The following is a 24,637-nucleotide window of genomic DNA, read 5'->3' on the forward strand; positions in this document are numbered from 1 at the left end:
CTGAAAAATGCATTCAAATCATTGAACCATTAAAAAGGTCAATAGGATGACTCAGTGTTCATCCAAATGGCCATCATGAGTTGCAAAATTTGATGGGAAGTAACCGTAGCAAAAAATGAGAACAAATGCCTTGTTGACCTTTTGAACTTTTTATAGCAAAGTGATTTTAATAAAAATGTCACAACCTTGAGCATCTGCAGTAATCAAATTCTCATCAATTGAGCAATATTATCTTTCACACTCCCTTAAAACAGTGCACTTTGATTGCTTAAACGTAAGTAGTAGCAGAGTAGTAGATAGTTTTCATTCACTGATCTGAGATCTGAGAATGTGACAAATTAAAAGTAAGAAGAGTCAGAAGAATTTCAGAAGTTTCGAAATGTGGGAGTCATAAAACACAGAACACAGTGTGTTGTTTTTGTTCTCTTTTGTATACACTCCCTGTGTTCCCCATACTGTTCCTTCTATTTCACAATTAGCTATTGCATGAGAGATAAATAAAAAATGTGGTTGAATTTACACTAATATTATATTATAGGATTAGAGATGATGATTATTTTAAAATGTATCATCAACTGTTTGATTTGTTCGTCATCCTCATCTTTATCCCTTTTATCTTCTTTATGTCTTGGTTTGTAAAACAGGGATGCTATTATTTAATGAGACATTTATCTGAAATTTCATGATTCTTCATATACTGTATGAGTCTAGTTAATTTTATTGATGCTTTACAGCAACACATGAAGCATAAATGTATTCTCTGTAGTTATTCTCTGTAGTTATTTGCATCAGCAAATAACCCAATAATATTCATTGCAAACACTGACCACAGTAAGTGATTGCCACTCCATACTCTTATCAGCGAGAATACTAAGTGTTGATTTATTAGTGACGTTAAACCATTTAATTCAATATGATTAGAATGTAGTCTTGTTGTCTTATGTCACATTTAATTCATGGGCCCTTTAAGCTTTTCATTAGTTCCAATTTATTTCTCCTCTTTTTATGAGCATTGGCCATAAATGACATTTTTCCCCAATACAAATGTTAGTACATTGCATGTTAAGAGAATATAGATAGGCCTACTCCTACTGCGTCCATGTTGAACAGCACCCTCTGCTGTCTAAACAGTAGTACTGCTGCCCTCGACAAAAGCATTGCACATGCTCAGTTTAAATTCTATGCCCTCAACATGCTCTGGTAGTCCTTAAGATCACTTCAAGGATACTGTTTTAAAATCTGTTAAAATCTAAACATCGCCAGACAACTTTGATTTTAAGTTATTTGTTGTTCTCTGATCACATGTTGCGACCACACGAGTTTGTAGTGTGCTGGCTCCTGTCGACATGCACGTTTAATACAACCTTAATGTTAAAAGTGACCTCAGCCTTTGTGCTGTTTGATTATAACAACCCCGCTTAACCACTCGCTATGTAAAATATGGTGTAAAGTGCGGTACACAGTAGTGTCCAGGCTGGTAAATAGGGGTGTGTTTGCCCTGCTACAACATTGGTTAGCCGCTTGTCAATGTCCAGTCACGTGGTGTCACACGGACGGCCATGTTTCCGAAACACAAACAACAAGAAGAGCAGCGACTAGGAGCCAGCAGACACATACTGATACGCAGCAGCGACCGTTGGTGGAGAGGGAAAATTAATAAATAAAATACAGAGCACGACTTTCTGAAAGTACGATTCTGTCGAATGAGTACGTTTACAGTGTTTAAAGAGACCAATGCATGCGATATATTGGCTGTAGACACACCGTGCAGACAACCAGTCTTGTAGCTATAAACAGTGAAGGTAAGCCATGGTTCCTCTTTGCAGCTTGTCTTTTAGCTAATAAGCTAACATGCTAGCCGCGGATCCTGCAGCTCTAATGGCTTGGATTCTGCCGCTCTTGGAAACATTTTCGTCAAACTGTAATCACAATTTGTTGCCTACCGCTGCTGTTTTAATATTTTTGTTCATGTTTATGTCGCATTAGACCTAGTTTACTACCGACAGCGTAGTGGAGGTGATCGTCCGCACATTGGCGGAGCAGGCCGGGGTGTCCGATCCCAATTTCTCCGCCCCCTCCGCCATCATATCTGGTGTCATTTGAACCTACAAGCCAAGGCCTTTACGATCAACGTATACCTTGTGCTAGGTTAGGAGGAGTGCTAGCTAAGTCATCCCTGTTATGCAACAGAAATACGATATTGTAGGGCAAATGTTCTAACGATCGTTTTAGCTGTAACTCTTTTGTATTTTCCTCTTAGCCAGTTTGATGTAATTTGCTTGAAAACCAGTGTGGATGCTATGCTAAAGAGGCTGGCCCATTAACGGCAGCTAAAGTCAACAATTAGTGCCTACACGTAAACCATCATTTCGACTAGACAACGTAAAATACTTTATTGAGATGTTTATTAACGTGCTTTAATGGTAGCTTTAGCGTAGCTTTACAATGAGTTCTTCACAGCTTGTGAACGGCATCCCGCCACGTTTTGAAATATACTCATAACATTTGCAGATATTCCAAATGTAATTTTCTGCCTACAACGCAATTCCTCTATGGACTTAACTGAGTTAATTAGTTGTTACTATGCATTAAAGATGTTTTTTGTTTTAACATTTTGTGCCTGAAGTGGAATAATGTTTAAACGGAGTCACTCAAATACGTCAAGGGTTAACTTATTTTTCTTGGGAAAATTATTACTATAATAAGATTATTTCTCTTTAATTACTTCATTTAGTAGCAGTTTAATCTTAAGTGTATTTTCTACAGAGTTTCTCCGTTGTGACTTTAAAAGATGAGGTGTTGCAGTCATTGAATTATAAATTAATTTTAGGTGATATTCACATTGAAATGATAATTCGTATATGTGTAATTTGAGTGGCTAGCATTGTCCATCCACAATATCCTTATTTTTCCAAAATTAGAAAAAGTGTTTGTCTTCTGAGTTACTATGGAGTTTCACCCTCCCTCAGCACTGACTTGTACATACACAAACACACACAGCCTCAGTCATTTCCAGCAGATGAACCCAAAGCAAAAATGGAGCATACTATTTAAAAAAAACAAAAAAACAGTTTTTCAGTTTCAGCTCTCTTAAACGTAGCATTTCAGTAATGTAATATCCTTTGAGGCAGTCGGGGGGCTGTGTGTTGCATTGTGAAACTGCAGAACAGCCATTTTACAATTTTATTCTAAATCTGTGATCAGTGAGATGTAAGAAATCAGAGATGTCTCTTAACACAGAATACATAATTAGAGCTTCAGACAGGGATAAAAGCTTCAAAGAACAGATAAAGGCCTGACTACTGACTAAATACAGGTAGGAAAGGTCTCGTTCAGCCTTGTCTCTTCTTTACATCAGACTCTGCAAAGCAAAACCACATTATAACTAGAAATTTTAAGTGAAACATAAAAGCACACCATAGTAGGAAATTATTTTCTTTATTATCATTTTGTCTAGAAAAGGTATAAACATGGTAAAGAAGACTTGTAAGTAACGTCTTCAGAAAGTTTTTTTCACCAAGGTTATATTGTAGTAATTGTGGACTTGTTTATTCTAGAAATATTTGGGAATTGGGATTGCGTACTGAACGCCAACATAAGTCTTAATTTTAAATGGGGTATATATTTAGGTAAATATATCACTCCCATTGTTATCCTTAGCACTCAATTGAGATTTGTTGCTCAAAATCTGTTTTATATTTTCTACAGCTGTATATTTTGGCTCTTAACATTACTGTTAACAATATCCAATTCCAGTATGAACTTAGTAACATGCACAAAAGCAGAGGGGGTTAGAAATAATGTGAACATTTCCTTCAGTAAATACTCAAGGAATAGCACACTGTTAAAACTACTCCACCATAAGTAAAAGTACTAATACACACTTCACACTTAAATTACTCCACAATGCATAAGAGTACTAATAAATGCTGTGAAAACACTACACTACAAGTTGAAGTAATAATGCACACTTGCTAGAGAAGAAGGTGAAGTGTTTAGAAAATGACCTGGGAAAACTTGATTGATTATCAAAGTAGTTGGTTTAATAAGTTATTGCAGCTACACAACATAACAGACACTTACTCTTACAAATGTCAGCAAAACAGCTCCAGTTGTCCTTCTAAGCTGTTTGGATAACTTGAATAATGTTCATGTGTCATGGTGATAACACAAAAGAAGTTGCCTTGAATGTTCAAATGTGAAAGTCAGCATTTATTTTTATATCATAGAGGTTCTAGTTTAATGTGTGAACAATAACTGGTGAAATTGAGTTGCTTGGATATTTATTTAGTTGCCATGACATTTGCTGGGAACATCACCAACCAGCTGCATGCTTTGAGAAGGATCACTGAAATAGACTCTCTAGATCTCTGGATGGAAAATCTCCTGTGAGCAACAGAAACATTCGGCCACGATTGAGTGCTGAGACTGGAAATAGTTTGGGTTTCATTTGTGTAGTGAAGAAATACCACAGGGTTTTCTCTCAGCGCTCTGTGATAAAACCAATGGATCAAAATTAGCCAGTACCTTTCAGTTGTTTCATAAATAGTACATTGAGCTTAAATAGTGAAAAAACAAGTTGCTTTCTTCTTTTTGCCAAGATGTAATAATGCTTCTTTCCAACAGTGATTGAAATGTGTGTGTGCGCACCCCCACCATTTGCCATTTCCATCTTTCATTTAATTGTTCAGGTTCTCTGATGCCATCTCTCGCTCTGTTCTTTTTCCCCAGTGGCGCAAAGGGAGGAGGACAGGAAATAAAGGAGTTACCTAGAGGGGTCTCCGTCAATCCACATTTCAGTTGGAGCGAGAGGAAAAGGCACGGAGGGATAGAGAGTGAAAGGAGAAGAGGAGTGCTAGTCGCGTCTGCTCTTGGCAGCTGTTCCAGCAGCCGGTTTCATTGTTTTGGCTGTTATTTCGTTCCTGCGTTACCTTTTTGACGAATCAGTTCGTATTTTTAACTTTAATGTGAGATATAACTGCTGTACAAAAAAAGAAAACATTATTACTAGTAAGAGTGTTTTATTTTGTTCCGTTGTTGATTTCCAAGGTTCTTTTTGTTTCTTTTTTTTTTATGTTTAACAACCTTTTTCGGCTGTGAGTAGCAGGAGCTTCCATTCTCCAACCTAGTCAAACCCCCTTTCCTTACGTAGTTAGAAGATAGATAACCTGGTATTCCTCAAACACCTGAAACTGGCAGCTATTCTCTTTAAATCTGTGTGTTTGGGGAGCTCTGTGACCACAGCTTAAGCACCACTCAGCCTTCTAGTCACCCAAGCCTAACTAAAGCCAGCCAGCTCAAGCCTGGTCCAGCCCAGTCCAGCCTGCTCCGATCATCTGGACAGGGTAAGAGCGTTTTAGAATCACATCTTTTTGTCTCATCTGGATATCATATATTCCTCTACATATTGATTAAGATTAAAATGATCAAATAATTTCAGTACCTTTTCTTTTCAGATACTCAGTTCTGTGTGGACGTGAGGAATATGACTGCTGAGACTCTTAACTTCGGCCCAGAATGGTATTTTACCTATTTTTTTTTTTACAGTTTAGTTAAGTGGCAAGGTACTAGTAAACAAAATGTGTGTAATAAAAGTGATCATATTTGACTATTTCAAGGTGACAAGTTTGTTGATCTGTAGCTCTTAAGAATAATGCTTTCTGGTGTTTGTGCCTTTTTGCAGTTTTGTGGTACATGTCTATGTTAAGTGTGTTTAGGAATCTCAAGTGATCATATGATAAAAGGCAAAGGGCAAAATCTGCCTTTTCTGCTTCACTGCAAAAATCTAAATCTTACCAAGTGTATTTTTCTCATTTCTAGTCAAAATATCACATCACATTTAAAATAAGACATAATCACCTAAAGCGTAGCTAACTTTTCAGTGAGATATAAGAACTCATTTTTAGACAATAGATCTGGAAAATCTTATTTCAAGAAAACTTATCAAGATAATTTTCATTTGTTTCATTGGTGGATTACTTTAAATTCAAAATTTTTTTGTTTCAGTCAAACCAAAAAATCTGCAAATGGAACAAGTGAAAATTATCTTGATAAGTTTTCTTGAAATAAGATTTTCAAGATCTGTTGTCCAAAATAAGTTCTTATATCTCACTGAAAAGATACTCTTTAGGTGATTATGTCTTATTTTAAGTGTGATGAGATATTTTGACCAGAAATGAGAGAAATACATTTGGCAAGATTTAGATTTTTGCAGTGTTCAGTCCGAAGCCAAAATTGGCTTGTTACAGATGTCCGTAAACAGACATTTATAAACAGCCATTCATTCCAACTGTAGTACCCAAGGATGATGGATAAGGTTATTTTAGTGCATTTCACCTACATAAACCTTTTTAAAAACAACAGTTTATGGTTAAATGACCAAATATATTACACAGTAAGAAGGTAAAGAATGAAAGGTTTACCTAAGAGAGACACCAGTGATAATCTTTTGTGTGTGTTGACTGCAACTGAATTTCATATCCCAACTGAAACATGAACACATGTTTTGTAAGATTTCTGTTCCAAACAAAGGGTGAAAAAGAAGTACGATTCTTCTATTAGTGTTTACGGAGCTTCTGGATGCGATACATGAACGTGTCGGTGTTAACCACATGCACACAGGGACTATGCGCTGGGCCTTGGCAGGCTTCCCGAAAGCTGGCCTGCCAGAACGGAGTGGGGCTTTTGGGGGGGCTGAAGCTAAGGCCAAACTGAGGGGCTGCCTAAGAGATGTTTTAAAACAGAGTTTCTGAACTGTAAATTATACAAAGCAATCATAGTAGAGCTTCATGGAAACGTGCAGAATAGTTTTCCAGTATAGTATTGTTACAGTGGTTTCCTGCCCATCTCTTGTGCCGCTGTTCTCCTCCATCTCAGTGGATGTTTGTGTAGCGATTAATGGGAGGCGTAGTCTCTCGTTTTGGTAGCACTCCATCTCTAACGGGCTGTGACTGCTGTGTGCATTCTTGGTGTAGTGCCAGGGTCGCAGAATATTTCTCTCTTTACACATCTGCAGCTGCTTCTCTCGGAGCAGCCCTTCAAGCCCACTTTTATGCCTTTACCCTTTTTAATATAACTTGAAAGCATCCAGTTCCTCTGCTCCTCACACACAGCGGTCTGGCCAGCATATTGACAAGTATTTTAATACCTGTTATTTTACAGAATTGTTTAAGATATTTGAGGTTTTGTTTGTCATTAAGATGCAAGTATATTAGTCATCATGGTAGAGTTCATTGTGAAAACAGTCTGCTAGATTTGTTACTTTCAACAACCTTTGCTCAATAAGGTTCTTGTAAAAGGATCATAAATACAGATAGGAGTGTGGACATATCTGACATGGATAAGAAGTGCACTTCATACATGCTGTTTTTTTGGCCCTAAATCAAAATTTTGGTTTTGGTAAATATGAGTGAACTGTATTTTAGCATGCAAAACTATTTCCTAGTGCCCCGTCCATTAATATGTTTTAACCCTGGCTTTTATTAAGCCTATTAGTCGCTCTACTCTACTTATGCTAGCTCTACTTATTTTTACCCTCTTTGCAACGCCACATGCTACCTACTGGTCTTTCATGATGTTTTGTCTCGCTGCTCAGCATTACTTCTACCTCTCACACCCCACACCCACCTACACATCTCTTGGATTTCCATATGGTTTTGATGTGGGGCTGTGAGTCAGTGACACAGTTTGTAGAGGCATGTGAATGGAGCTATTGTTAAACAGCAGGCCTTGGAAGCTGGCCTGCTAGTAATAGCTTTTTAAAATGAAATCTTGAGATTGGAAAGCTAATACATCATCTGCGTTGAGCCAAGTGCATTCAAGGGGACCTGCGTAGGAGGATGGTTGATTTGTTACAGAACATTTACTAAATTCTTTTTTCCCTGGTGTATGATGGATGCTATTAGAATATTTTGCTGTCCTGCTGAAATTAAAGGAACTCCCTCACGGTTACACAATAGCCCTCATTTTGTAATTTGGTCTGAGCAAGGAATTTATACCAAGCTATTTATATTTTTTCTGCATTGCATATCAGTTCAAGTGAGTAAACGGGAAGAGTTACTGCAGGTATACGGCTTTAAAAGACTCTGTTGGTATTTTTAGAATACTGCCTTCTTGTTGCACGACTGTCACTGAAAGTTGATCATACCTGTCTGAGATTCATGCAAGAAATATTCTTCTCAAAAATGCACTTTACTAATGTCAGCCATACCTGTACATTTCTTCACTCAGGCTCCGTGCACTGTCCAGTGGGGGGAGTGTGACGTCCCCCCCTCCTTCCCCCGCCATGCCAAAGTACAAGCTGGCCGAGTACCGCTACGGCCGAGAGGAGATGTTAGCACTTTATATCAAAGACAACAAAGTTAGTGAACACAAATGATATCCTAATTATTACAATTACAGAATTTCACCAACAGCGTTCATATCTGTTGGATTTTTACAGTGTTGACATGTGTCTTTGTATAAAAATACTTCACTTAAGCAGCCTTGTTTGTCCCACATTTAATTGTTGTTTTTAGGTCCCAGAGGACATGCAGGATAAGGAGTTTGCTGCTATTCTGCAAGATGAGCCCATGCAGCCACTGGCACTGGTGCCGCTCACTGAGGAGGAGCAGGTCAGCTGGAAATGGACTCTAAAACACCCCCCGCCCCTGCAAATGTTGAACTATTTGAGCTCATTATGTTATATCACACCATGAAATAGCCTTCTTTCAAACGTGAGCTGTCCTGTTGGTTAACAAATGTTGCTGTGAGCTTACATTCCTCACATTCCTTCCTTTTTCTCTTTCCATTTTCTCTCTGCAGAGGAACTTCTCCATGTCTGTGAACAGTGTAGCGGTGCTGAGGCTCATGGGAAAAGGGGTGGGTGGGGCTGCCCCGGCTGGAGTGGTCCGAGGACGAGGGGCCACGCGAGGCAGTCGAGGTGAATTTTTAAAAAAAATGAAAAACAAGTTTTCTTCAGGCTAAGTGCACTCATGATAAATCCACAAACATTTGCTCTAAAACTAACTTGAGTCCAAAAGAAACAGACATGCTGCCCAAAGCCCTTGGCTAAAACTACAATGGATGCTGTCCAGGGAAAGTAAAACAGTTTATTCAAGCCAACCACTCAAGTGTTTATTTCCCCTTTTTCTTCTACCATCTTGATGCAGCACACTTCCTCTTGGCCTGTCTAAATAGTGTTCCTTTTGTCCAGCTACACCTGTCGAAAAACCACTGTGCTTATGAACTCACCTTGTGCAGACACAACTCTCTGCACATATGAATAGCCAATGTAAACACTAAACACCCCGTTCAGGAAATCCAAGGAAACAACTGAAGGGAATGATGCCGTGTGGGTTTCTCAATTTGTGTGTGTGTTGTGAGTTGTGTATGGAAGAGAATTGAGTCCAATTGTACAATAGTAGCTGTTTTCTTTGTCAATAAGAATGTGGGACAAAAGTTTTAAAAGACATATTGAACTGAAAAGAGGATATCTGACTGTAGAGACTTAATATGTGTACTTATGGTCTTCCCAAATAGTTTTTTTCAGTCAGATGAATATCGTATGTGTCTATGTACCCTCAGGTCGTGGCCGTGGAGAAGGTGGATTCTACCAAAGAAGTATTGAAGATGCAGAGGTGGGTTTTGGCCGCAGCGTTCGAGAGATACACCGCAGCCAGAGCTGGGATGACCGGTAAGAAACCCAGCAACATTTTCTAACTCCAGTAAGACACATGCTAAATGATGGTACTTGATTAACTGTGTACTTACATATATATCTGTGTCATTGTTTATATTCTGCTGTGAAGAGTTCTTGTTCTCTATAATAAAGTAAATGTTTCATAGGCTTAGTTTTTGTTGTGACTATTGGGACTTTATCTCACTTACGGAGCTATCACCTTTAATCAGTTAGGACCAAACTGCTCCAACTTTATGTTAGAACAGATATGCTTCTTAGGGCTGATGTACTTAATGTTATGCCTTAAAAGGTATCAGTATAAAAAAATGCTGCCTTTTGCCTGAGATTTTTCTAGTATAAGAACTTAGTCATGGTTGGGAATAGTTTTCTCTGTTTATCAGTTTAATGATAAAATTTCCTTCCCATTTCCCTCCTTTCCTCAGGGGAGAGCGTCGATTTGAGAAGCCGCTGCGGCGTGAGGTGGGGCGTCCTGGCTTTGAGGAGCCTGGAGCTCCCGGGGGTCCAGGGAGGAAGGAGTACACAAGGGCTGACAGTGATAACTGGCGCACCCTCCGGGAGGAGCAGGAGGAGGATGAGGGGGAGCCGGGCAGTAACTGGAGGCTTGCTGGACCCCGCAGGGATGGTATGAGAAAATACATATTTATAGTAGTGCTGCCTCAAACCCAATTGGGTCTGAAAATTAAACCTATACAGATGTCCTCATGGTTTATTTTTATTGTAAAACATACTTTGATAAGAGGTCCGAAAGAAGACCTAGCTTCAGTAGATCATTAGACACCCCCCCCCCCCAAGAGCCTAGGGGTATATAGATATACAAGGAAATCTATCTAAGATTTTTGTCCATCCCATTTCTCTGCCACTATTCACCCAAATCTTTTCAAATTTCACATACATGTTGTTTACATGAGCCTTTCTCCCCTTTTTTTTGCCTTTGTTACAAATTTTTCAAAAGATTGATAATTAAGACTTAAAATTGATCCTGTGCAGCAGAGTATCTGTGAGCAGGGGGGCAGAGAGTTATGTGACCAGGCGGGGGTATTGGTAAGCTCCGCTTACTCTTTCATTTGTTGAATAATACATTTTGTTTTCTTAGTGTATTTATAGTTAAAATAAATGATGAATGCACATACAACAACAGTGTAACATTGAAAATAGAGACTGCAACATGTCCTTTTTACTTTAGGTTATCTGCTGTCAGTTATTTACTTTGATTGTAAAACCAAATAAGACTTGATAACGTAAAAGAAAACTGGTATCATTTTGGGTTTTTTTAGGTAATTTCAGATGGTCTATGGTAAATACACTAAGGATTTCAATATATTCAGTATTGTATTTGGTTTACTCTTGAAATATATTAAATAACCCTACATGGAAAGAAATAACAATAGTTTCAAAGATCAAAATGGCCTTGATGGTGATCTGTACTAATGTTTATTCTCTTGTTCATGCTCTGTGCTCTTAAACCTCAGTAAAACATTGTGCATACCAGCTCTAACTTAGTTGTAGTGACATCTAGTGGCACTAAGACATAGCACTGGGTTTTAGACTTAAACAGAGCTGCACTTAAAAAGATCACACATATTTATGAGAAAGTACATAACCTTTTTCGCCCATCTTCTCAACTCATTTTTTAAGCTCTAAACTAGTAATTACACTGTAATAGCCCCAGGGTGTACGATGGAGCCGGTCCTAAGACTGGACCACATGACTGTCTGGGTAACTGCAGTTACTGTGATACGAACAAAACCCTTTCAACAAATGATGTTATGGTTGCCTGGATCTCTGCCCAATACTCCAACCCGGTTTGTGTTACATCTTTCTGTAAGCATTGTCTTTCTCGTAAAAAACCTCATTGTCTTTTGATTAAAGCACTTTATAGTGAAGTAATAGGTTTCATTTAAATGTTTGTAACTCCTGTGGTTATTGCTACTGACAGTGTCCATTTGTCTTTTGTCAGATGGTGGTCCTCGCTCAGCAGGCTGGCGGGATCACAGTGGCCCTGGTGAAAGCCGCCGAAGGAAGTTTGACTTTGACTTCCGGGATTCTGAAGGTCATGGGGGTGGTCGTCGGCGTGCAGGCAGTGAGGGACTAGAAGATGACAGGGATGGGCTGCCTGAGTGGTGTACAGATGAGGAGGATGGGGAGATGGGCACTTTCGACTCCTCTGGAGCTTTCATGCCTATGAAGGTGTGTATTGACTTTTAATTTGTTAGTACTAACTGAAAAACACAGTCAGGCTTTTATCATCTGCCTCTTTACATGTTCAGTAGCATGTATCACACTTGTTCATCTTCTGCTTCTGTTTTTTTTTGCTTACAGAAGGGTGGCAAGGAGACAATCCTGGAGGAGGAGCTGGAATTTAAGGGGATAGAGGAAGAGGAAGAGGAGGAAAGCTTTGCTGATGCAGAGAGGAACAGTGCAGAAGGAGACAAAGATCAGGGTGAGTATCCAAAGCAAATCTGATTTTAAGTTATTTTAAGATGTTTGTTGCAGATTTAGGAGTGTCGGCATTGCTGATTTTTATCTACCTATTTACTGCTCGCCTCACAGAGAGTAAAGAAGCTGGTTCTGTGGTGATAGATGGTGAAGCAAAGCCAGCATCACCCTCCTCCACTCCTCCAGCTTGTCCCCCTCCATCTTTAGAACCTCAGCCCAACAACTCGGGCCCTGTGGTGGAAAACTCTCAGCTGAGCCATAGCCACGTTGTAAGGGCCAGCAACACACCCAATGAAGGTACAGCCACATCAACAAGTGTCACTGATAATGTTTGTGTTGTTCATGACACACATTCTCATAGTTACTTATAAAGTAAGTGCATAACAAAATGTATCTTTAAGCAGTACAGTATTGAGCTGAAAGTGCTGTTTGACATTTTCCCTGAACCTACTGTTTGTGAATACAGATTTCCAAACATTTGTGTACACAATCTGTATTCTTAAATTACAAATTCTGATTTAAAGCTGGATCTGGCAGCTACTTTAGGTCTTGTGACCTTTTACATTCAGCCACATAGATATTTTAGTTTGATATACAATATGTTTCACCCCCAGTCATTTAATATCTTGTTTACTGAGCCTGCTCTTCTTGCTGTGTCAGATAAAGACTCAGTAGGGCGCTCTGTCCCTCACACCCAACATCACTAACTCTATTAATAAAAGTGCTAAAAATAGGGCCCATTGTTTTACTAATGTTTGTTGTTGTGGTGTCAGATGTGGCTCCAGTAGCGGGCTCCAAGACCCAGCTAAGCCCCAACGCCACCGCCTCCTCCAGTCTGCCTCCCCCACCTCCTTCCTCTGCTGCTCCTCTTGTCCCTCCTTCTGGTGGAGACGCCGAGGACGATGAGGGCATGAAGCACCTACAGCAGGTAAGAACATCAGGAGGCCCATTTCACCTCTAAATCTTTGAAGTAGTTTATTGTAAAGTCAACCAAAACTATTGGTGTAAACTTTTTTTTAAATACCTTTAGTGTTCTGGACTATATTTGGAACTGCATTCACTTTCCAGTGTTTGTGAGATTTTTTCTGGCCATTATGTTATAATCGTTATGTTACAGAAGTGCCTCTAGCACCACCAACTGGCCAACAAAACCTTGGTATTGCTCTCTAAATGAATTAATCTGACATTGTGTTCACTACAATTTGATCCATTCAAGACGATAAGCTTTAATGAGTTTCTCCTGACTACAGGCAAGACTCTAAATGTATAATTTGAATTTAAAGAGGTTTTGTGACTTGTTTTTAATATGTAGAATTCATCTGTTGTTATTGGGCTCAGTGTTGCTGTGGACTTTCCATATAAACTGATGTAATATGTGTTTCTGCAGGAGGCTGAGAAGATGGTGGCATCGCTGCAGGACACCTCTTTGGAGGAGGAGTGTTTCACCCAGGCTCTGCAACAGCATCAGGAGAGCAGGAACACAGCGGCTGCTCTGCCGCTGTCACATGAGGCCGCTATGAAGTGGTTCTACAAGGACCCACAGGGAGAGATCCAGGGTACATTCTACACACAACATATTGATCTCATTATTTTAAATTCTCTAGTTTTAGAATTTGGGTAATATAATTTTTCAGGATCAGTAGGGGTTTTTTTTAATGTGTTAGCTCATGTATCATCCTTTTCCACCCACAACCAGGTCCCTTCACCACTTTGGAGATGTGCGAGTGGTTCCAGGCTGGCTACTTCACCATGACCCTGCTGGTGAAGCGGGGCTGTGACGAGGGCTTCCAACCCCTGGGGGACGTTATCAAGATGTGGGGCCGCGTGCCCTTCGCCCCTGGGCCCTCTCCGCCGCCCCTGCTGGTGAGACAGCCACCACCACCGCAGCGCCCGCAGCCCAACCGGGGGCCCGCCGGGACTGTGAGTGAGAGCTCAGCCAATGCAGATGATGGGGAGGGGAGGATGCAAAGGAGAAAGATTGTTGATAGACACATCAGGGTAATAGAACAGTGATCATGATTAAGATTAATTAAAGTGTTTCCTACATAAAGGATCTTAAATGTCTGTGTTGAATAGTATTGCTTGCAAGTTTAATTACCCCCTGTAAAATTAGTTAAATGAAATAATGTGTACACCTACTCTAGTGGGTGCTGTTTGATGCTATGACAAAAAAAAGCTGCTGTAGTTTTGACTGTATTCCACTATAATCTGTTTGAGAGAAAGTGGGCTAGAGCTATAAACCACAGTCATAAAAAGCCCATTATGCAGTGGCCTCCTGTAAAAGTAATGGTAAATAAGCTTCAAATGGAGCAGAGAAGGGAAGGTTAATCTGGGCCAGTGCAATTTGATTAGATATTTATGTGTGTAATAGCCCTGTGGTTTTGATATCTTATCAAGGTCAGATGGATTCCTGTTTTCACAGGTCACAGGAACAGTTTGTAGAATAGTTTGAAAATGATAGAAATAGACTGCATCAATTTGTGTTACATTGTGATGTGAAAATTTCATGGAAAAAAACAAGTCTAGATAGTTTTGCTTTAGACTCAAGTCACTGTATATGCATTTTGATGTTTCTGGTTTATGATGTTAACACTAGTTTTTATCTCTTTCCCTTCCTATTCAGGGAAACCTGGACCAGGAGCGCCTGAAAAAACAACAGGAGCTGGCAGCAGCAGCTCTTTATCAGCAGCTCCAACAGCAGCAGCTATTCCAGCTCATTAACAGGTGGGTCTGTGAGAAGATGTGGGGTTTCAGTCACCTTACCTGTCAAAACAAGTGTAGAAACTTGACTGTTTTAAAGTTTGTCATTTACATTATGGACAATTTTTGACATTTACTTTAAAATCTTTGTCATGCAGGTGCAGTGAGCAGGGTATGATGCCTTCGATGAACAGGTCGATGTCAGTGCCAGATACAGGGTCCATGTGGGACATGCATACCTCAGCTTCACAGCCATCAGGTACTGTCTATCATGACACTGGATGTACATGTGAAGACACATGCGGTGAAGAGGCATAAGCTGATTGGACTTAGTGAGACCAAACTAACCCTGTTTAATCTCTCTCTGTAGGCGGTGAAGCCAGTCTTTGGGACATAACAATGAATCCTTCTACTCAGGGTCCAACTCTTGAACAGCTTCAAAAGGTGAATTGATTGATAACTGTTGAGTGTCTCCATTCTCCTGATTTACTGTGCACTGTACATCTGTGCACCCCATGTAAATGTGCAGTTTGTACTGGTGATGTGATACTGTTAGCTGAACACTTGACTAAAATGAATTCAATAGGGTTCCCACAGGATCTTAAAAAGTCTTAAGTCTTGACTTTATAGGTTATAAGTCATCTTAAAAAGGTCTTAAATTTAACTTGTAGAAACCTGTCAGAACCCTGATTAAAGTGCTTCCATTTGCCTTGAAGTACCAATAACTAGTAACCAATAACACAATAACTATCCATTTACATCAGTTGTCAGAAATGTGGAAGCAAAGTTTTCAAGTATTATTTTAAGCCTTTTTATTCCATCTAAATCTGGATGTTTCTCTTACAGCTCCAGCAGGAGAGACGAGACGCTGAACTCAGGGCGAAGCGTGAGGAGGAAGAGCAGCGTAAGCGAAGAGAGGAGAAGAGAAGACAACAGGAGGAGCAGAAGAGGAGGGAGGAGGAAGAGCTCTTCAGACGCAAGCAGGTAAAGTGGGGGAAGTTTTTTTTTTTTTTTTTCTGTTTAGCTATCCTGTCTTTTTCCATAGGTTAAATATTAAAGCTTTTTTCCAATACGGTATCTATGTTAGGTGATGATGTAGTCACCCAGCAATAAATGATGATATTACTCTGGTTTAATTTCTGTCTTGTCCTTTTGTAGTGTCGTCAGCAACAGGAACTGATCATGAAGTTGCTGCAGCAGGCTCCCCAGCAACAGGGGCCTGGAGCTGGTGGCTCAGGCTGGAGTGGGGCTCCCTCCTCAGGCCTCGCCAAGTCAGGAAAATCCCCGGCTCTGGCTCTACTGGAAATGCAACAGGAAGCAGAAAGGCTTCTGAAGCAGCAGCAACAGAGAGCTCAGCAGCAGAGAGACCGCGTGAGTTCAAACAACAAAAAATATGTCCACCAGCAAATGAAAAATTTAATATTTGTTATAATTAGTCCAATTTCTCTCCCTGATTTCAGCATACTGGTATGTCCATGGGGAGCTCCTCCATGGGAAGCCAGTGGGAGAGTGTTGGCATGTGGGGCGGGGCCGGGGGTATGGAGGGTAAGGCTGGCAGTGGAGGCTCTGCGGGCAGCATGGGCATGTGGGACGAGGCTGTGAAGAACCAGTCCAGCCTGCGTGGTAACAGCAACAATAACATGGGCCTGAAGAACAGCCGCAGCAGCCCCTCTCTCAGGTACACACAAGCAGAATCCATGTAGTAGAATGCATTTATTGGCTGTATATCCATTTTTAGTGCTGTGGTATCACTCATGGAGGCAATGTAAAGTTGGCAGATGTTGGTGTTGTTGATACTTTACACATGTCCAAACAAACAGCAGTGTTATGTTGATTGATTGTGTGTATGTCTCAGTTGCTTACCATACGGAATGCATCTTACTTGCTGTTGCAGCGATCAGTACATGATGCGTCGGAAGCGGACAGAGGAAGAGGAGAAGCTGCTGAAGCTGCTGCAGGGTATGAAGCCTCAGGACGGCTTCACCACCTGGTGTGAACAGATGCTGCATGCTCTCAACACCTCTGCCAACAACTCCTCCTCCTCTCTGGATGGTAGGCTGCTCAGTCTTTATGTATTTAGCAATGTCAAGGGTGGACTGAATTCACCCTTAGTGTATGCAGATGAGTACTGTATATTTACTGCAGCTTGTTTTTAGTATTTACTTGTATATATTGAAGTAAGCAGTCAGTTTTACTAATTATTTTACCCGCATGTCTTCATTAAGTTGCCACAATTGTGGCGTACCTGAAGGAGGTGGAGTCACCCTATGCAGTGCTGGACTTCATCCGGTCCTACCTAGGGGACACAGTGGAAGCCAAAGAGTTTGCCAAACAGTTCCTGGAGCGTCGTGCCAAACAGAAAGCCAACCAACAGAGACAGCAGCAGCAGGTAGGTGAAGAATCACTTTAATTATTAAAACATGAACTAATGGATTTAAACAAATGATGAAACTACAGAGCATAATTCTTTTTGTTATATGTACATATCATTAATGTGTTTCATTTGTCTCTGAGCTAAAAGGTGTAAGTTTCCTTGTCTCTTCTCTGTGTTTCCCAGTTATCAAAGGAAGTGGCTGGATTAAACATGAACTTCCCTCTGCAGGTAAATCTAAATATGCCAGTTTGTTATATAATCAGACACCAATGAGGTTAAAGTCTGTGATGGGAATTGGGACTTGTTTTAGCTAAAAATCAAAGGAATGTAGTCCTTTATGAGGCTGCTCCTCCCTTAGTAATTAAACCATGTTTTCACAAAAACCACCGTTGGATTGCACTGTTTAACAACTCTGTTCTCCAAGTCACTTCTAACAGTGGAGGAGTGTATTTTTAAGTACTGTTTCTTTTAAACGGAAGCAAGAACCCTGAGCTAGTTAACAGCGTTTGCAGTCTGTCAACACCACTTATGTTTATCAGCCTTGTGGTTAATTTGTATTTAAAACATTTGTCAGATAGTTATTCACCTCTGTGTTTCCACTCTGCGTCATCCTCATCACCTTTTCTCCTTTTTCTTTCTTCAGGACTCAATGCGAGGTATGAACCCAAGCACCCTGCAGTCCATGTTTCAAGCCAACCACATGGGCAAGGCTGGTCTCTATGACAACCAGGGGGGAAAGATGAAGAAGAAACAGCCCATGATGCTGCACTCTGACCCCAGCATCTTAGGTACATGACTTCACCGGAATTTAATAATGCTTCTTTTTGATTTCATGCATCTTGTAATGGTCAGAATCTATAAACAAAGATTGTAATGGGACTACAGTTAGTCATTATCATGAAACAACTACACACTCGTTCAGCAGTCTGACATCTGAGGTATAGCCACACATTTCCTCATTAAAGTTACATTGCATACACAAGAAAGCCCAGTGGAAAATGCAGTTGACTGGAATCAAATAAAGATATAAAAAGGGTGAAGTTAATGTTCAGATTTGTGAGGAAAGCACAGAAAATCTTATATCCACTATCATAGGTGGAGAGTAGGCTGGTTCGTATCTGAGGTTTATTTGTGTGTACACATGGGTTGTTAAGGAATAGGATTTGGCTCACACCAGAATAAAATGTAAAAAGGCGAACATGTAATTGGATGTCAGTTTGGCTTTTGTAATCTATTATGTAAATGAAACTGCATTCTAGTATTGTAGATATACAACACTCTCCGAGTATTAAAACTGATAAATAAAATCAGCCTCAACCTGATAAGCTTTTTTTAAACAAAGAAATTGATTTTAAAGGGATTGATGGAACCGATCTATGAGATTGTTCATGCCTCCTTTGTTGTTATTGTTTCGCAAAGATTGGCATTGCATTACAAACACTGAAAAATTTGCAGAACAGAAAAACTCTTGCCAAACTGAGAGGATTGAATCATTTCTGGATTGCATCTTTATTCCTGACCTACACCATCTAAGCCAGCTCTGTCAGCTCCCCTGTGCGCCTTCCTCCTCTGATCTGACTCTGCTCTCCATCTCCTCTCTCTGCCCACCTTCCCCTCCCCTCCTCCCTGCAGGGTACTCATTCCACAACACAGGCGAGTGTATGAGCCTGAATGAGATGGAGATGGTGGAGGATTACTGATGTGACGCAGCGCAGCAGCAATAGCTACCTGAGGCCTTCTGTCTTTTAATCAGACAAACCTGATGACGAATGTGCACTGCTGGGGGAACCAGGGGTGGGGGGTAGTGGAAAAGGGAGCGAGACAGAGGGGAGGTGCAGGGTGGAGGCGCCTGGATCTGTGCCTCCTACCCTTTCCTTCCCTCTAATAGAAAAAGGGCTCCCTGCTGCACCAGTTGATCACTTGAGCAGGGGAGAGGGAGTGAGAAAGGGTGAGGTTAAAAGGAAGATGGGTATCCTCTGGCACTCAAAAGATTAAGCACCTTATACTGAACTAATGCACTTTATTGAGATGGGATTTGAATTTTTTTTTTCACGTGTGTATGTGTGTGTGTTTGGGAATTAGTGCGCATATGGTATGTGTACATACACAATATCAGTGTGCATTGGAACTGGAAGGGGGTGGAGACACAGTGGGGTGAATGGTCGGGATGTTAGGTTTTCAAAGTCAGGGGGACCTTTAGTTGAAACCTTATCAGAGAGCAAATCCTTTTCTCAAAAGACAAACACTGTTGATATTTCTCTTGTTTAGCATTTTTTTTACGTTTATATAAAAAGTAAAGCTATTGAAAAATGGATTATAAAAAAACTTGAAGATTTGCACTTGCCTAAAAAAGAAATGACAAAAACAACAAAAAAAATCAAACAAATGGGGTTAGTTAGAGAAGTAAATATTTTTGTGAATGTGTATGAATGACTGTGAGAGTGACTGAGTGTGATGATTGGTTTGTGTCGTAATATACCAGTCTGCACAATATTTTTTTTCTTTTCTTTTTTTGCTTACCAAGATGTATGAAACTTAAGAGGCCATTTTTGTCTTTTTTGTTCAAATGGTAATTTTGTATTCTCATGAGTAGTGTATGTGTGTGTGTCCCCTTATCCAAATGGGGACTGTTTGTGTGTTTTGAAAGTGGCAGAGTAAATGAGAGAGAGAGAGGGCAATTGCACAACACATCCTTTCTCTCACCAGCTCTTCATCCCCTCATAGACTACATAGAAATGCATACATTTGTAAATGTTAGCTTTGCTCATCACAAGACCACCACTAGGTTATTTTCCCTTAGCTTCTCCCTTAGGGGAGCTGTCTGTAGACCTGTAAGGTTTAACAGATGGGGTGAATCATGAGGGATATTACTGTGTGTGCATTGAATGAGACTGTGTATGTATGTGTGTATGCGTGTGTTTTCAGTGTGCATGTACATTTACTGTTCATAGAAATGAGTTAAGACTACAGGTACTCATTTTGTATACATGTGCTTTTTTTGTATGTGTATGAATGCACATTTGTGCCTAAGACCTTGGATAGGGTGCGTGGCCATTGAGACATTAACTCTTTTTTGAGAGCAAGTGTGACGTGTGTCAGTGCTCAGCACAGTGTATGTCAAGTATGTAAGTTTATATCGTAAATATTTCTAGTTGAGTCTTGGGGTGATCCATCAGAAGGTTAGTCCAGTCGGTTTTCCTGGGGTGTGATCACATTGCCTTTTGTCAGCTCTCGAACTTGTGAATGAAAGGTGTCGAGTTTCTGACTTTGAAAAAAAAAAAAAACAGCATCTTAATGTGCAAGTGCACAGAATGGTGCATGAAATGTTAGCATATTGTGTTACTTATTCGTTGTTGCAATTTGATAATGACGAGTTTTCTTTTTTAATGAAAAATATATATGAATATATACATTATATACAAAGTTTAAAAGTATTTGGACTAAGATAATGAGCACTTGGGGCTGCTATTTTTGTTGTGTGTTTTAAATTTTTTTTTCCTTAATTTTTCATTTTTGTTTCATTATCGCCATGTGAAGTGTGTATTATTTCTTAAGAAAATATTGAATGTATTCCAAAAAAATAACAAGAAACCCGTGCTGATACAGACTTTTTTTTTTCCTCAGAAGATTTCAAAAATGGAAACAAAACACAAAAAAACTTCAAAGATGTTAGCAAGGTCTTTTTTTTTTGGTTTTTGTTTCTCTCTCTTTTTTTTGTTTTGTTTTTCTTTTTTTAATTTACACAGTGGAGAAGAAAAAAAACTCGGGATGGATACAGTTGAACACACTGCCTCTACAATCCTGGTCGTACAAATAGTGACTTAACAGAAAAGACTCTTTCTATTCCATACTGGAGCTTTGGTTGTTTACAAACCACATGGATATCTGTGGGTGCAGTTTTTTTCCTCGTTATTTTTGTTTTTTGTTCCCACATTAGATGGGTGGGGTTTGCAAGTGCGCTTCTGCCATATGGTCATTTAGTGGTGTTTTTTTATTTTTTATTTTTCCTCCTCTCCTTTTGAGGAAGAGTGGCAGGCATCACAACAACATGGACAAGATCTGGACCTTTTTCTGTGGTCATGGATCCTGAGACTTGATCAACCATTGAGCAGAAGCATGGAGAAAATCAAGGCTTGGCTCTGTTATGTGGAGAACAGAGTGCAGGGCTACATAACCCTAGAGGGAACTCCGAGGGCGGTATGAGTACACCTGCTTTGTGCACTTGTCTTCACCTCATCCCTCATAAGCACTCACACCCTGCCCTCACCAACTCACCTATGCACTTTTGTTCATTCAAGCTGTGAGGTACCATTTTGGGGATGGGAGCACAATTACAACAGGAGGATTGCTACGACTTTGACAAAGTCACTGAAAAGATATTCCCAAACTGAAATAAGAGACTCGAGAAGCCCGCCTTCTCCCACCTCCTGTATATAACCATATTTTTGTATTACCTTTCAGAGTAGAAAAAAAATTTGCAAATCGATGAAGGAAAATTCATGAGACATTGAACATATGGAGTGAATGTTCTTCAAGAAAAAACAATCTTTTTTAATATAGCTTGAGATAGACTCGGGGTGAGTTTCCCTCAGTTTGCCAGTAACCCTGAAATACATGGGAATGGAAGGGAAAACCACATGGACTATGGTGTTGGACATGCTACAGTGGCTCCAGGACTGACTGATAGTTACTTATCAAAAATGGATGTTGCAGTGGCTACGAAGAACCTCGCCAAGAGTGTCTGATCAACATGCACCGAAAAAAAGATAGACAAGGGTTTAAAGAGCCATTGGAATGGTTCGTCCGCTTCGTTTCCCAACCTGCTGCCTGTCTTGAGAGCTGTAGAGTGACTGCATGAGGAAATCGTTGGCATTGGTAAGAGACGCATACTTGTGTTCCAATTTGAGTGTCCCCAGTGCTTGTGAATAACTGCTTTTTACTTGTTTTCTCTGAAGTTTCTGTGTGCTGATGATGGTCTTGTTTGTGCTTTCTGTATTCTGTTTCTACAGGAGTCCGGCTGTGCTTTATTTGCTGCCCTCTGCAAGGAGGATCTAATCTTCAGCCAGCCCATGACCCAATTAACCCTAATGCCTGTCCTTTGAACTTAAACCCTAGGAAACTTTTCTGTCTTGACCTGGGACTGGGCAAGCAATGGCATTATCAGTTGGACACTTAACAGATGAAGTTACAGGTTTATCGACCGTGGATCCCATCTATGTTGGAAGTGTTTGGGATTTGATTCGATGCTCTCCAGTGAGGATGAGGATGAGGTAGAGGAGAAACTCCTCTGCAATTATAGAGGCACGATCTGCTCAGAGCTCATCATCCACGTCGGCCCGAAACTCTTTCCGAGATCTTCTAACCAGCGGGACAGAAGACGTGCCCTCCTGCCCAGATGTCAAGAGAGACAGAGCTGGGTTGTGTTTTGTTGGACGTGGCTTGAATACATCTAAGCCACCATTAACCCCTGTAGCTGCAGAACTGGATAAACTGAAAGAATTGTACAAAAAAGTAAACAAAGACTTTAAAACATGACAAAACACATACACGTAGCAACATGTCACATAGAGTCCAAAGGAGTGTAGACACTACATTCACACCTACAGCAATGTACACTCGATTACACTGGCTCTCCTCTGGAACCATGTCTGCACACATAACAGGGCTACATCAATCAAATCACACATTATAAACACAAAGGCATCAGTGCTCATTAGTATAAATGCTGAGCAGTCTGCTTTGTAAATATTGTAAAAGTTTGTTCTGATTTTTTTTTTTTTTTTCCTCATAGTGGTTTTTGCTTTATTTCTCTGTTCAACATGCCTTAAATTGTATAGTTCAGTCCTGGATGGCTAACTGAAAATGTTCTTTAAACAGTAATGAATTTAAGTTGGAAATCACCTTGTTAACTACTAAAGCTAAAGAAAGGAGCCTTCGATAAGACTGTTTTCTGTCAGCTAACAGAACTGTCTTGTTCTCTATTATCCTGATAAATGTACAACTGATCACCATGAAAGTTACTCATTAGCTACAGAATAGAGACGCAAGCTATCCTTGATTCATATGCTTTTGCTGGTGGTTTACTTATTTGCCCTTTTGGTTTCCATAAAATGAAGAGTGAATTCGTTCAGATTTCCTGTTTAGATTATTGCTGAGGGTGCAGGCTGAATAAAGGGCTGAAGTCTGTACAGTTGAGAGCTGAGTTGACCAGGTACAATGCACAGAATTGGGTTAAATCACACATCAGTTGCTGTGTGATTTGAAAAAAAAAAAAAAAAAGTTGAATGTGGTTAGGTTAAACTACAATGACAGGACATGAAAATAAGACGCATATTGCAGCTTTTGTTATTTCTTTTCAATCCTGGGTGAGTGTTCTACAAACTACTAGGTACTTTTACATTTTTGAGGACTTGGGCTTATATTAAGAAATATGACTGAATGATTTGAAATATGTATAGGGTTTTACTTTTGACACTAAACCATGGGGTGAGTTACAGCTTTACCTGGATGGCCTTTCCTTTGTGCTGCTTATCAGCCTGATGGCACTGAATAGAAAAGGAATAGATTGAATCTGAAATTATCATCTGAAATTCCAACTCACAGATTTGCATTCGTGTTTCATGTATATTTCAGTGGATTTGGGAAGTTCGTGCTTTTAGTTAACCGGTAATAATTGAATTGTATACGGATTTTAATCTAAATGACAACTGATAAGGAAGATGTAAGCTCAAACTTGTTATACAGTCTGTTATACAGCTGAGGTTGTGATGAATAGTATCCTCCCAGATTTGACTGTAAACTGAAAATGCCACTGGAAATATTTCATAATTGTTTAAATGATACTGGAGTAACAATAAATGGTTACTAAGTTTATTGTTATCAGCTGCAAGAACAGAAATTGACTTTAACATAATGAAAATGTTATCAAATCTCCTATTTGTGGATGGCTTTGATAATCTAGCATATGTTAGACATTTTTAAAGGCTGATGTGCGGTATTAGTTGTGTAATGTCTCTTAATGTGCAGTTTACTGCACTCAAAATGCTTTTAAGGTAAGTTAAACTGCAATATTGTGTTGTCAAAAGCCCTGGATGGTTAGTTGCTGCCTTTGACAACCTCCCATAGCAGTCTGTCCTGTCATTTCGTAGTTCTAACAAAGGTGACCTAAAAGATGGTATGGAAATCATACCCCTGGTCAGCTCAGCTCTTTCACTCATTAAGTCTTTGAATGTTGTTAATAAAACAGCATACATGTAATGAAAACTGTTTTGGAAAAGAACTGAAATATGTGTAAATAGTTTGGCTTTTGTTTGTTTGAAGAACAAATAAATACTAAATAAATAGCATTTAGCAACGACTGACTGTATTTCTTATTGACTTTCTTTATCTCTTCAGTGTTTGTGCAAAAGTCAGATATGATATGAACACAAGTAACAGGGGGAAGGGTG

The 24,637-nt window shown here is 39.8% G+C and overlaps 1 protein-coding gene across 3 annotated transcripts; it reads left to right on the plus strand.

Annotated features, from left to right (window-relative positions):
* The first annotated feature begins 1,555 nt into the window (after positions 1-1,555).
* Positions 1,556-24,546, plus strand: gigyf1a (GRB10 interacting GYF protein 1a). 3 transcript variants are annotated; one of them, XM_030161762.1, is made up of 26 exons: positions 1,556-1,802; positions 4,732-5,345; positions 5,457-5,520; positions 8,230-8,359; positions 8,517-8,612; positions 8,803-8,920; positions 9,565-9,673; positions 10,102-10,301; positions 11,637-11,866; positions 11,999-12,119; positions 12,230-12,412; positions 12,889-13,043; positions 13,503-13,671; positions 13,812-14,113; positions 14,739-14,839; positions 14,974-15,074; positions 15,186-15,259; positions 15,662-15,799; positions 15,974-16,186; positions 16,276-16,493; positions 16,710-16,867; positions 17,041-17,204; positions 17,373-17,417; positions 17,833-17,977; positions 18,822-22,064; positions 22,199-24,546. In XM_030161762.1, exons 3-25 carry the CDS (start codon positions 5,486-5,488, stop codon positions 18,887-18,889), a joined length of 3,273 nt encoding a protein of 1,090 aa, XP_030017622.1. In that variant the 5' UTR covers positions 1,556-1,802; positions 4,732-5,345; positions 5,457-5,485; the 3' UTR covers positions 18,890-22,064; positions 22,199-24,546. The 3 variants fall into 3 exon arrangements, with proteins under 3 accessions (XP_030017622.1, XP_030017623.1, XP_030017624.1); XM_030161763.1 differs by having other exon boundaries at positions 13,812-14,035; XM_030161764.1 differs by having other exon boundaries at positions 1,557-1,802; positions 13,812-13,978.
* The last annotated feature ends 91 nt before the right edge of the window (positions 24,547-24,637 follow it).

Source organism: Sphaeramia orbicularis, chromosome 18 (assembly GCF_902148855.1).
Source record: "Sphaeramia orbicularis chromosome 18, fSphaOr1.1, whole genome shotgun sequence".
In the NCBI taxonomy this organism is placed as follows: Eukaryota; Metazoa; Chordata; class Actinopteri; order Kurtiformes; family Apogonidae; genus Sphaeramia; species Sphaeramia orbicularis.

Coding starts and splice junctions, on each gene's coding strand:
- gigyf1a (XM_030161762.1), top strand. CDS start 5,486: ATGACTGCTGAGACTCTTAACTTCGGCCCAGAATG. Junction 15,260..15,661: donor CTCTTGAACAGCTTCAAAAG/GTGAATTGATTG, acceptor TTTCTCTTACAG/CTCCAGCAGGAGAGACGAGA. Junction 17,978..18,821: donor CTCTGACCCCAGCATCTTAG/GTACATGACTTC, acceptor TCCTCCCTGCAG/GGTACTCATTCCACAACACA.